At 47.1% G+C, this 13182-nt stretch overlaps 1 protein-coding gene across 1 annotated transcript in view; it reads left to right on the forward strand.

The window, feature by feature from the left end:
• The first annotated feature begins 7031 nt into the window (after positions 1–7031).
• Positions 7032–13182, forward strand: part of Prtg (protogenin) — a 68177-nt gene continuing 62026 nt past the window's right edge. Inside the window, 2 exon segments of the mRNA XM_090318685.1 lie at positions 7032–7119; positions 9787–10089. Coding sequence (XP_090174811.1) covers positions 7032–7119; positions 9787–10089 — 391 coding nt within the window.

Here is a 13182-nt window from a genome sequence, read left to right on the forward strand (position 1 = left end):
AAAATATCCTTTTATGATTTGGCTTCATAAGCCAGACACTATAAAGTTTCCACAAATACATCACAGATCAACTCCAATACAGTATTGGAGGCAACTTTACAAGGTATGGGGTTGAGAAGATAAAGGAAATTATGGCCAAGTTAGAAGCAAGCCCCATTACCTTATCTCCAAGAAATCTAAGCATTTCCTGACACTCCCCTACCCTATGATGCCATCTGCCTTTTCCTCATGAGGTACAACCCCTCTTTTTCTCTCATTTGTTTACAGGTCATTTTCCCTTTTTTTCCTTCATTCTGAGCTCATTGAGGTTAAGGGTTAGACTTTATTTGTTGTGATCCCCTAAACAACTAACACAATGTAGTGGAATTGAATCAAGGAAAGAGACCAGAAGGCAGAAGCAAACCCCCCTATTGGTTTACATGGATGGTTCTTTATTTGAATTTGAGGACTAGCCAGAAAGAATGTTGATCTGGTAAATCCCTCGAGAAATCAAAATATCTTTACAGTTTGAGGGCTCTACCAAATGTGTATAACCCTTCTTTAGATTTCTTATTTGCTTTGAAAAAAATTGAAACTTGGCTAAGCATACTAAATACTAGCGGTCCATTTAAATTAAAAAAAACTGTTTAATTTCATTTTGGTGCTGATGTTAGGGTTTGGACCCAGGGCCTGGGCGATGTCCTTTAGCTTTTTCACTCAAGGCTGACTCTCAATCACTTGAGCCACACTTCTACTTCTGGTTTCTTGTTGGTTAGTTGGATGTAAGAATGTCACAGACTTTCTTGCCTGGGCTGGCTTTGAACCTGGATCTTCGGATCTCAGCCTTCTGAATAACTAGGCTTACAGGCATTTGCCACAGGCTCCAACCTTGAATTTCTTAATAGAAACCAATGATACTTTGGAGTGATAAGTGAATGGGAAGGAAAGAATTTGCCGGTTTCTGGCCCAAATGTGACCCTTTTAAAGACATATTTGTTAGTGGTGAGTGACAGCAGTTAGAGTCAGCCAAGACCATTTCTAAAGTGTTAAACTGACCTTAGGTAACAGGGTCATGGGGGAGGGCCAGGGATTGGTGAACAACTCTTTGCCTTTGTGGAAAGCTTTTAAAAGGCTCGGCTTTCCATCCATTCCCTGCCCCCCTTCTTTCTGGTTTCACTCTGTCTAGCTGTCTTTAAAAAACACCCCAATTTAAAATCTGACTCACAGACCGACCGACCTTCCTAGCCTAAGGGCACATGGGTAACCTCCAGATGCTGTGGTTCCCCCAAATCTCTTCACTTGGCAAGGTGGCAGGATACAGAAAGACTGACAAGAACGAATCTTCTCTTTATCTTATCAACTGCAAGAGTGTGTGTGTGTGTGTGTGTGTGTGTGTGTGTGTGTGTGTGTGTGTGTGTGTGCTGGTATCTGGGCTTCAATTTAGGGCTCAGGTGCTATCCCTTAGTTTTTCACTCCAGGCTGGCACTCTACCACTTGAGCCATAGCTTTTTGCTAAGTGAATTGGAGATAAGGGTCCCTAATCTTTGTCTACTGTGGATCCTTGTACCTCAGCTTCCTGAGTAGCTGGGATGACAGGTGTGAGCCACCAGCACCCAGCCATCTTTCCCTTCCTACTTCCACATCACAAGCTACACGCTAACTCTAGCCCTCGTTTAAGGACCAGCAACACCACTCTGTTCACCAGGAACAGAGTGGAAAGCACTTGTTTTCTTTCCTTTTTTTCCTGGGAGGGTGGTGTCATGGGGCTTGAACTCAGCCTGGGCAGTCCCTAAGCTCTTCAGCTCAAGGCTACCACCCTACCCTTGAGCCAAGCCGCACTTCCCATTTTCTAGAGGTTAATTGGAGATAAGAGTCTCAGGTTCTTTTGTGCCCGGGCTGGCTTTGAACTTTGATCCTCAGATCTCAGCCTCCTTTGAAGCTAGGATTACAGGTGTGAGCCACAGCGCCTGGCTACTTGTTTTCTTTCTTTCACAAATGTGGAGACCCCCTCCAGTCCACTGTGTGCAAAGCACTTGGCTAGGTGTTATATGAAGGTGTTAAAGCATGATGTATACTTTGAGAGCAGTCTTTAAAGCTTTATGAAAGTACTAAATAAAAGCATGCCCTGGATGTGTTTAGAAACACAGTGCATAAAGCCCTGAATACCCCTGGAGTGTCTAAACACAGCGTGGAGCTGCAGAGCCAACATCTCACCACACAAACTACCTCTTTCCTTCCTCATGCACCAAACAGAACCCTAGTAGGACAGTATGGCCGTGTGTATCTATCTCTTCTGTGGTCTGGAGGGCTGCAGTCTAGTGGTACAAACAAGGAAATTCTCTGTATCCCACAGCTTGTCTGTTTCTTCCAATACTTGTTTTGGGGTGGGGGGCGGGGAGGAGTTTGTTGTCAAGAGACCTGAACTCAGGACCTGGGTGCTGTTCCTGAGCTTTTTTGCTCAAGGCTAGTGCTATACCACATTGAGCCACAGCTCCACCTCAGATATTTTGGGAGTTAATTGAAGACAAGTCTCAAGGGGATTTTTCTACCTTGGCTGGCTTCAAACTAACCCTCAGATATCAGCCTCCTGAGTGGCTAGGATTCCAGGTGTGAGCCACTTGCGCCTGGCTTCTTCCAATACTTTATTTCTTTGGGCTAAACTTTTTCTCCCCACTTCTTCCTGTTTGTCTGGATCTGGGACAGACAAGCTCATACTTTATTTGTATTTGTGTGTGTGTGTGTGTGTACACGCATGTGTGTGCCGTTCCTGAGATTTGAAGTCAGGGACCAGGCATTGTCCTTGAGCTTTTTCTCAAGGCTAGTGCTCTACCACTTGAGCCACACACAGTTCCACATCTGGCTTTTTTAGTGGTTCATTGAAGATAAAGAGTCTCATAAACCTTCCTGCCTAAGCTGCCTTTGAACTTTAATCCGTAGATCTCAGCCTGTTGAGTAGCTGGGAGTAGGTGTGAGCCACGAATGCCTGATATTACATGATACATGATAAAGTCTTTCTTCCCGGGGCTGGGAGTTTGGCCTAGTGGTTAAAGTGCTTGCCTAGCATGCACGAAGACCCGGGTTCAATTCCTTGGTACCACATACATACAGAAAAGCCGGAAGTGGTGCTGAGGCTCAAGTGGTAGAGCTCTAGCCTTGAGAAAGTCCAAGGACAGTGCTCAAGCCCTGAGCCCAAGCCCAGGACTGGCAAAAAAAAAAAAAAAAAAAGTCTTTCTTCCCAAGGCTGGGCCAGGACACTTGAATTTATTACAGATAATTCATTCTACTTAAGAAAAAAAAGAACCCTATCCTCGGGTTTCAGCTCTTTTTTTCACATAGGCTTTACTTTATCCAGTCTGAAAATAATTAGTCTTGATTTTTAGAATATGAAGATAAAGTGGAATAAATCTCAATGAGATTTCTCCTCCACAGGGTCGTTCTAAAGAATCATACCCAGCTTGTCTTACTCCTTCTCCACATCCAGCTTAGGGACTTCTCAAGGCAGACATTGAAGTTACCATAGCATCATAGTTACCAAATGAACCATATTTGATCTTAGAAACTTAACTTTTCCAAAACCAAACTCACACTGAAAGGACAGATTCCTCACTCAGGGGGACATTTACTTCCTAAGTAGTAATAATGACAATTATTTATAGAGCTGTGTCCCAGGTACTTTCCATGTGTCATATTACATCACCACAGCCCATTAAACAGATTAAGTTTGAGAGCATGAGTAATATGTTTATGCAACAGAGAAATCTGAACTCAAGCCTGTTAGAAACCAAACCCCAGGCTTTAGCCAATCTAGTGTTAACCATAATACATACTGTATTGCAGTGCATGGAAATGATACACTCACAAGAATTGAGTAATACCTTAAATAGCTACAGAGTCTAGCTGATATAAGACAAGCATACGAGAGAAAAATGTGAGAGTTTGAGGAGGCACACATCATGTTAGCCAAAGGAATGGGGTAAGAGCCATAAGTTTGGTCTAGTGGTAGAGTGCTTGCCTAGCATTCACAAAGACCCAGGTTTGATTCCCTGATACCAGAAGTGGTTCTGTGGCTCACTTGATAGAGCCTTGAGAAGGCCCAAAGACAGTGTTCAGGCCGAGTTCAAACCCCAAGACAGGCAAAAAAAATTAAAGTTGTAATGATGAAAATATTAAAGATAGTTGGGCATGGTAGCTCACACCTGTAATCCTAGCTACTAAGGAGGCTGAGATCTGAGGATTGCAGTTCAAAGCCAGCCCAGGCACTAAACTCTTTCACACTCTTATCTCCAATTAACCACTAGAAAACCTGAAGTGGTACTGTGGTTCTAGGGGTAGGGCAGTACCCTTGAGCTGAAGAGCTCAGGGACAGCACCCAGGCCCAGAATTGAAGCCCCACAATCGACCAGAAAAAAAAAAAAAGAAAGAAAGAAAAGGCAGGAACCAGGAGTGTGGCCTAGTGGTAGAGTGCTTGCCTAGCATACATGAAGCCCTGGGTTTGATTCTTCAGTACCACAAATACAGAAAAAGCCGGAAGTGATGCTGTGGCTCAAGTGGTAGAGCAGCAGCCTTGAGAAAGCCCAAGGACAATGCCCTAGGACTAGCAAAAAAAAAAAAAAAAGAAAGAAAGAAAGAAAAGGAAAAAAGAAAAGGCAACCTGGCAATGAACTTCCCAGCCCCCTTCCTCCATTTTTTATTCTGATTTATTAAGAGAGACTGCAAAGCAGGGCATCAGTGGCCCGTGCCTGTAATCCTGGCTACTCAGGAGGCTGAGATGTGAAGATTGTGGTTGGGAGCTAGACCAGGGAGAAAAAGTTCCCATGAGACTTTTTTTTTTTAAATTGTCGGGATAATGTATAGAGGGGTTACAGTTACATTTGTCAGGTAGTAGTTGTATTACCTCTCACACATGGATACTCCTAATATTTTTGTCCCCATTTCCCTCCCCTCACCCATGAGATGCTCCAACTAATCATTCAAAAACTGGAAGTGGAGCTGGAGCTGAAAGTGGTAGAGCTGTAGCCTTAAGCAAAAAAGAACTCACGGACAGTGCTCAGGCCCTGAATTCAAGCCTCAAAATCAACAACAACAACAACAAAACCCACAAAAGACAAAAAAAAAAACAAAAACAAGCTAGACAGCAGGCAGTGAAGAATATTATAATTTTCTATAAACCGGAATGAACACCTATTTAAAACATCCTTGCCAATGTTTCATGTTCTTACCCTAAGCTTGTCCCCTTCTCCCCATGAGACCTTCTGATGCCTAGAAATAGTTCAGTCTGATATAAACTAGAAAGAAGACTGGATTGGAAGCGACTCAGCCAAGGGTATTGCTATGCCATGTGTATTATTTTCCTTGAAAAAACCATGAAGCAGACAGATTCTTCTAGTAACCTTTTCAAGGGCAGCCTGTCCTAGCCCATGTTCTCTCAACCTGGGGGTTTCCCCGCACCCCTCCTTCACAGGAATGACTTCTGGAAAGTAAGCAAGGTCGCTTGCACCCTGAGGTCTCCGTGACATTTCGGCCAGCAGCAAAAGCTAAGTTCATTGGGCATGCCACTTTTCATGTTAGTCTATTTTATTGTCTTTAAGTAGTTGTATATAAAAACCACCCTTGAAATCTGTGTTTCAATAACTCCTGTGAGCCTCAATTAATTTTGAGAACTGTGAAGAGATTCTGCATCATTTTGTTCAACCTAACACCGTACCTGGAGGACTTATTAAAGCTGGGTGCACCAGGGCGGGCCTGCCCCCCCCCTTACTCATCTGGTTCCTCCAGGGCCTTTTGTGTGCCCAGTTCTTACAAATTAAGGAACTTCAGTAACTTGAGGAAGAGATAATAAAACGTCTCCCCCAGGGGTAATTGTTCATCTCAGGTCAGTGTGAGTGTATGTGTACACATGCGCAAATACACATTCTTACCCCGCCCCCGGGGTGGGTTTCCAACCACGATCCTCAGATCTCTGCCTTCTGAATAGCTAGGATGACATGAGCATGAGCCATAGGCAAACCTGACTCAGGCTTCTTAGTGTGGATTTTTTTTTTTTTAAAGTCCGTGCTGCAGCTAATGGGCTCAGGGTGGAGAAGGTTTGGCCTCAAAGGTATGGATGTGTGTGTGTGGTGAAGCCTCCAGTCCCACTGATACATCTCTCACAGTGGGAAAGGAGTTGGCTGTAGTGACCCACACCTGCCATCCCTAGCTCCTCAGGAGGCAGAGATCTGAGGATGATGGTTCGAAACCAACCCGACGGTGGGGTGGGGGTGGGGGGACAGAAAAGTCTGTGAGACTCTTATCTCCAGTACACTAACAAACACACAAAAACTGGAAGTGAGGAGGAATTGTGGCCCACCTGGGAGAATAGCCATCTTGGGGGGGGGATCCAAGTGAGAACATGAGGACCAGGTCCAACGTCAACAAAACAAGGCAGGTAACTGGTCCTTCCCTGGGGAGCTGGGGAGTCACTGTGTGTATGGGGGGGTCCTGCCCAGGTCTCTCACCACCACCCCTCAGCCTCCTGGCAGGGTCCTAAACTTCCCGAGGAGGGGAGGAGGGGGCCCCCGGGAATGGCAGTGGGTGGGTGTGGGGGGAGAATGTGGCCAGGCCCGGAGGTTCGGCCTTTGTGGCTCCGTCCTCCGCGACGGCGGCGCGCGGGCGGCCAGGGGGCGGGGCCCGGGCCGGAGCCCCTCCGCCGGGGCCTGACCCCCAGGTGCATTGTCCGGCGGGGCCGCCCCGCCCCTCCCGCCTTCCCCTTCCCGGGCCGCGACCCCGCCACCCCCCGCCCCTCCTCCCGGCGTGTCCCTCCGCGCGCCCGACCCCAGGGCCCAGATGTAAAAAGTAGTCCCCGGCCGCGCTGTCCACTCCGCCGCCGCCGCCGCCACGCCGCCACCACGCCGGAGCCGGGGTCCCGTGCCGCCCGAGTCCCAAGCCCGGAGCCCCGCCGCCCGGAGCTCCACAGCCAGGCCGCGGGCAGTGCCTCCCCCCAGGCGGCGTGAGCGCGGCGTGCGGACCCGGGGGCGCGGGCCACCCCGGAGCATGCCCGCGCCGTGCCGCCGCTGATGGCGCCCTCGTTGCCGCCGCGGGGCCCCGCCGGCATGCCGCCCCGCGCCGCGCCGCGCCTCCTGCTGCTGTTCGGCTGCCTTCCAGGTGGGCGCGGAGGGTCGGGGGTGCACGGGGTGGGGGGGGGCGGCGGGCAGCGGGAGGGATGGGAAGCGGGAGGCGCCGCCGACCTCCGGGGGGCTCCCCCGCTCCGCCCGGAGCTGCCGGCGGGGCGCACGCGGGCCGTGGGGGGGCCACCGTCCACTCCCCGCCCCATTGTCCGCGGCCCCCGCGTCCTCCCCACACTCTCCTCCCCTCCTCCTCGCGCCCCTCACGTTCTCCTCGCATCCTCCCCGCGCCCCTCACCGCCTCTCCGGCGCCCCTCACGCCCTCCTCGTATTCCCCCCCCCGCGCCCGCCCCGCGCCCGCCCCACGCCCCGCCCGGGCCCCGCGCCCGCCCCGCTCCCGCACGTGGTTTTATTTATATTGTTTCCTCCAGGTTGCGCAGGGGGCGCCGCGGTGCAGCGCGCGCGGGCGCGGGGAAAGGGTGCGCCCGGGGTCCCCACGTTCTCGGCTCGGGGAAGGGGACTGTGCACTCGGCACCGTCTCTCCAAGCTCGGGGCCTGTGGAGGAATTGGGGTGTGGGGGGGAAGGCCGCGGAGCCCGGGAAGGAAAATGTCCACATAGGATTTAATCTCCTGCGCTCCGGTATCTGGGTGGGTGAGAGGGCACAGGGGAGGTGGGTGTGAGGTGCGAGGGTCCCTGACATCTCCAAGTTAGCTCAGCACCCGCTTGGATGAAGTCTGTTTGGGGACGGCCGGGGGGGTGGAGGGGGAAGGATGGGTGGTGAATGTTTCGGTCTTGGGGCCTGAACTCAGGGCCTTGAGAGCTGCCCCTGGGGTGTTTTTGGTTTTTTTCCCCCAGTATTTATTAGTAAAGTGGATAGAGAAATGTCTTTCATGGAGAACTTTTTACATTTATTTGCTTTTTATGTCTAGTTTCTTAAAACATGTATACAATAAGTGAAGTTGGATTTAAAGGTACATGGAAACCAAGCACCAATAGCTCAGGAGGCTGTGGACTTTCGTCTGAAGTTAGCCTGGGCAAAAACGTCCATTAAAGTCCATCTCTAACATACTAGCAGAGCTGGTGGTCTGGTTTAAGGGGTAGAATATTCGCCGAGCAAGTGTGATGCCCTGAGATCAAACCTCAGTACTTGAAACTTTGGTGGTGGGTCTCTGGAGATAAGGATCTTTCCTCCCTGGGGCTGGCTTCGAACTCTTGACCCTCAGATGTCAGCTTCTTGACTTGCTGGGACTACAGGCATGAGCCACCACGCGTCACCAGTGCCTGGCTTCCTATTTCTTTTCTTGCTGGGTAAATAGGATTCCTCCAAGACTGTAGTGGGGGGGGGGGTGAGTGGGGGAACGCGGGGGTAGGAGAGAGGTGTTAAGGGGGAAATGAGTTATTTTATTTATTTACAAGTTACAGATGCGGAGGCCTTTTTTCTTTCCCTCCTCCTCCACCTCTTCCTGGAGGAGTTACTTCCAGTTAGCAAGAGAAAAGGATCAAAGTCAGATGGGGTGGACCCACACAATGGGTGTCTTCGGGAGGGCCCTGCCGGGAGCTGAGCTGTTTGGGTGGTTCTTGTCACCCCGGGAGTGCGGGAGGGGAGGCTTGATCAGAACCTTTGAGAGATCGTTGTGATCAGGAATTCCCAAGGACCCAGAGGAAGATGAGCCCCCGCCCCTCCCCCAGCACAGCCCCTGCCTCTGAGAACCAAAGACTTAGGTGGCTTTTACTTCAAATACACAAGTGGGTCAGAGTGATGCTTTTTTTTTTTTTTCTCTTAGCAGGGTCCAGGGGCATGTGCCATTATGCTTAGGATCAAGCATTTCCTCTACTCTGATAAAAATGTGTATTGGTTGATTAAACAATCTCCTATCCCTATTAGACAGTAAGGATCAATTAGTCACGCATTTCCCCCTTGCTCCCCAACAATTGGTAATTCTTTAAAAAAAAAAAAAAGAAGAAAAAAAGAAAAGTTTTCCTACTCTGATCACCCACTGAGTACAAGCAGCAGAGAGTTACCAACTTTTCAGACTGTATTGTTTGTCCTTTAAATACCTAGCTGTCTCTGTAGAAATTAAGTAAATGGATTTCTTTCAAGGAGAGAAGACAGAATCCCAGCTGAGGGGAAAAAAAAGTGGTGGGGGGAGGGGGCAGAGGGATGATAGAAAAATGCAAACTTGTAACATGCCACAAAAGATAAACATGCACTTTCCAAAGGAGTAGATGCTGGAGGTCCCCAAAACACTTCAAGGGAGTAGGAAATAAACTTGCTTGTTCACAGAGTTGGAGTTTTGCTAATGATTTCTTGTAAAATTAGAGGTTTACGACTTACCCTGTTCAAGATCTTTTTGACAAGCTTGTAAAAAGTAGCGCACAGCTTGTCTTGGAGGGCTTTCCTGATTTTGAATTGCTAGCAAGGAATTTGAGAACAGAATTCTTTGGAGGAGCAGAAGTTATTGAAATCCTCCCTGTGTTTTTAATTTTTTTCTATATAATACAATATGCACATATAGTATGTTGTAATACACTGTTATATATCTGTTTGGACATGGTGATTTTGCTGACTTGTTGAAAAGCATTGCTGAAAGGGCAAAGATGTTTCCAAGTTAACCAACCACGGTTGGTTTTGTATTATCTCCCGAATATGTGTTTTACAGCCTGGATGTGACGTTTGTTCTTTCTTCTTTCTTTCTTCTTTCACAGGAGTGTGGTGCTTTAGTGAACTGTTTTTTATAAAAGAGCCCCAGGATATAACTGTGACAAGAAAAGACTCACTCCTTCTGGATTGCCGTGCTCAAGGAGAAGCTCCTATCAAGGTCACGTGGTTGAAAAATGGAGTAAAAGTGTCTGAGAATAAACGAATCCAGGTTCTGTCTAACGGCTCCTTGTACATCCGTGAGGCCGAAGGCAGGCGGGGCGAGCAGTCGGATGAAGGATTTTATCAGTGCTTGGCCATGAACAAATATGGAGCCATCCTTAGTCAAAAAGCACATCTGGCCCTGTCAAGTAAGTGTTTTTGAGTTCTTGGTTGCTGACAGTTCTAATTACTCAGCAAAAGCAGGAAGTGGAGATGTTACCTCAAATGGTGGAGTGCCTGCCTTAAGCAAAAAAAGCTAAGCAAGGGTAAAAAGGCCCCTGAGTTCAAGCCCCGGTATTGGTGCACCTATGCGCGCGCGCACACACGCATAACATAACCCTAAAAATCATAACACAAAGTATTTTATTGGAGATAATCGTTGGTATAAGAATGCTACTGGAGATAATAATCACTGCTAACAGAAGCAAAAAAAAAATCATTTCAAATGATTGATTGAAAATGAGGTCAAATTAGGTTTAGAACCTGTAGCAAAATAAAGCCTGGAGAGGTGGTTGTATATAAATACTAATATGCAAATGAAGGTTTGTGTGTGTGTGTGTCTGTTATAAAAAAAAGTTTTGCCCAGGAAAACAAGAGTTATTCTGACAAGAGTCTAATTGAATGGAAGCCGGCACAAGACACCTTCCTTTTCTCCAGCTGCTTCTAGATCACCCTGGTTGCTTTTTTAATTGTAAGAGAGGGCATTGGTCAGTAACTCTCAAGCCTTTGAAGTCTTCCTAGCCTTTTCCTGCTGGAGAGAGAGAGAGAGAGAGAGAGAGAGAGAGAGAGAGAGAGAGAGAGAGAGAGAGATAGATAGATAGATTAAGGCCATTTCCATATTCTGTCTAATGGGCTTAAACCAGATTTCTTGCTCCTACCCTCCCTCTTTTCTCTCCCCCAGTTGTCATAAAGTTTGCTGTCTAATGATTTCCTTTGTATTAACCCCGTCATAGCAGCCATTTGTCTAAGTGACAAGACGTTAACCTGATACCTTGAGAATTAGGATGGGCCTGAGCTAGGCAGGAGACCTGCTTCCATAGAGTCTGACTTCCTCAGGTGATCACACAGGTAGCAGAGCCAGATTGCACCAAGACAGGCTTTAAAATGGTTTTACAGGCAGTGGAGCTATGTGTGTTGGACAGCGCACAAAAGGCAGATTTTAACACTGTACCTACAAATTCTTGGTTTACAAGTGGGTCACAGGAAGAGGGAGCTATTGAGATAAAGGCAGATAACCTTCAGGGAATTGGTTTCAGGCTTGTGGTTGGAATTTCAATACTGTTCATGACCATATTTATGGCACCCTCGTATTAGTAATTTATTGCATTTGTGCAGCCCTAACTGGTAGAAAGTACTTTGCAAGCAGCAGTGTTGAAATGTCAAAAAAAAAAAAATAGAGATGTTTGTAAATCTAGATTGATCCAGGGTTTCTTCTAAACCTTTCCCTCTTGTACTTTTTTTTTTTTGTCATTTTTGTTGTTGCTTTGTTTTATTTTATAGTCTGTGATATTCCTACCTCCCCTGAATTGCTTTTCTTTCGTTTTTCTTTTTCCCAGTGTTGGGCTTGAACTAAGGGCCTGAGCACTGTCCTTGGGTTTTCTCAAAGCTAGAGCTCTACTACTTGAGCCACAGCACCATTTCTGGCCTTCTCTATGTATGTGGCATGGAGGAATCAAAACTGGGTAATCATGCATGCTAGGCAAGCACTCTACCAATAGGGCAAACTCCCAGCTCCTGTCCCTTTTTTTTTTTCCCTGTATATTATCTTGCTTTTTATTCTTAAGTTCTGTTCCTGTGATTTCTGTTGAGTGTGAAATTATTCTGCAGGAATCCAGGTTTTCCATCTTTGTGAATTTGTGGACTCGTGTGTGTTCACATCCGGTAATTGTGACTTGTGTAACTTTTTTTTGCGGAGGGGGAGAGGGGAGATGGAGGGAGGTCAGCAGATAGGATTTGTTACCACCATATCCAATAGTGGGTTCTGGGGCTTTTACACACATACACTGTGTGTGTGTGTGTGTGTGTGTGTGTGTGTGTGTTCATAAATAAAATCTGAAAGGTGTGAGACTGATTAATCTTTGCGGCTCATTGGCAGAGCTCAACTTCCTTGTAGCGCAGAGATCCTGATCCTGGGTGGACACAGTCCCTTTCTTCAATCCATAGCATCCAAAAACTAACCAATCAAGTACCAAGTTAACTAAATACCAGCTTTTAAAATACTTTTAGTTTTTGTTTATCTGTTTGTTTTGGGTCAGTGATGGTGCTTGAAATTTGGGCCTGAGCTGTCTTTACTCAAGGTTAGTATTGTACCACTGTTTTGAGAGCCACAGTGCTACTTCTGGCTTTCTGGTAGTCAGTTGGAGATAAGAATCTTATGGACAGTTTGGCACCAGTGGCTCATACTTGTAATCCTAGTTACTCAGGAGGCTGAGATCATGGTCCAAAGCCAACCTCGAACAGAAAAGTCTGGGAGATTACAATAAAAACTGCTCAGAAAGGGCTGGGAGTTTGGCCTAGTGGTAGAGTGCTTGCACAAAGACTGGGTTTAATTGCTCCATACCACATACATAGAAAAAGCCAGAAATGGTGCTTTGGCTCAGATGGTAGAGATCTAGCCTTAAGAAAGCCTCAGGACAGTGCTCAAGCCCTGAATTCAAGCCCCAGGACTGGCAAAACAAACAAAAAAAAAAACTGCTCAGAAAAAGCTGGAAATGGTACTGTGGCTCAAATAGTAGAGCACCAGCCTTGAGCACAGCTCTGAATTCAAGTCCCAGAACGGGGTGGGGGTGGGGGATTGAAAGTTGTGGATTTTTCTGCCTGGGCTGGCTTTGAACCATGAACCACTACCACCTGGCTTCAAATTTTTGTATCTTTGTACAATTACCGAGTTAGGGCCTGTATATAGCCTAGTGGTAGAGTGCTCACCTAGCATACATAAAACCTTGGGTTTGATTCCTTGGTACCACATACACAGAGAAAGCTGAAGTGGCACTCTGGCTAAAGTAGCAGAACTCTGGCCTTGAGCAAAATGTGTCCAAGGACAGTACCCAGACCCTGATGAGTTCAAGCCCCAGGATTGGCAAAATAAATAAATACCCAATTAGACATTTAGACATAAAATAATTTCAGGATGTATGAGCAGAGAGGTAATGTTCATATTATCCATGGAAAACTTAGTGAACCGGGTATATTTCCCTGTTCCAGAAGCAGTAACAGTTTGAAACCACGTTGATAGGTACAAC

The sequence above is a fragment of the Megascapheus bottae genome, chromosome 25 (genome assembly GCF_031878675.1).
Source record: "Megascapheus bottae isolate mThoBot1 chromosome 25, mThoBot2.hap1, whole genome shotgun sequence".
NCBI classification, from domain to species: Eukaryota; Metazoa; Chordata; class Mammalia; order Rodentia; family Geomyidae; genus Megascapheus; species Megascapheus bottae.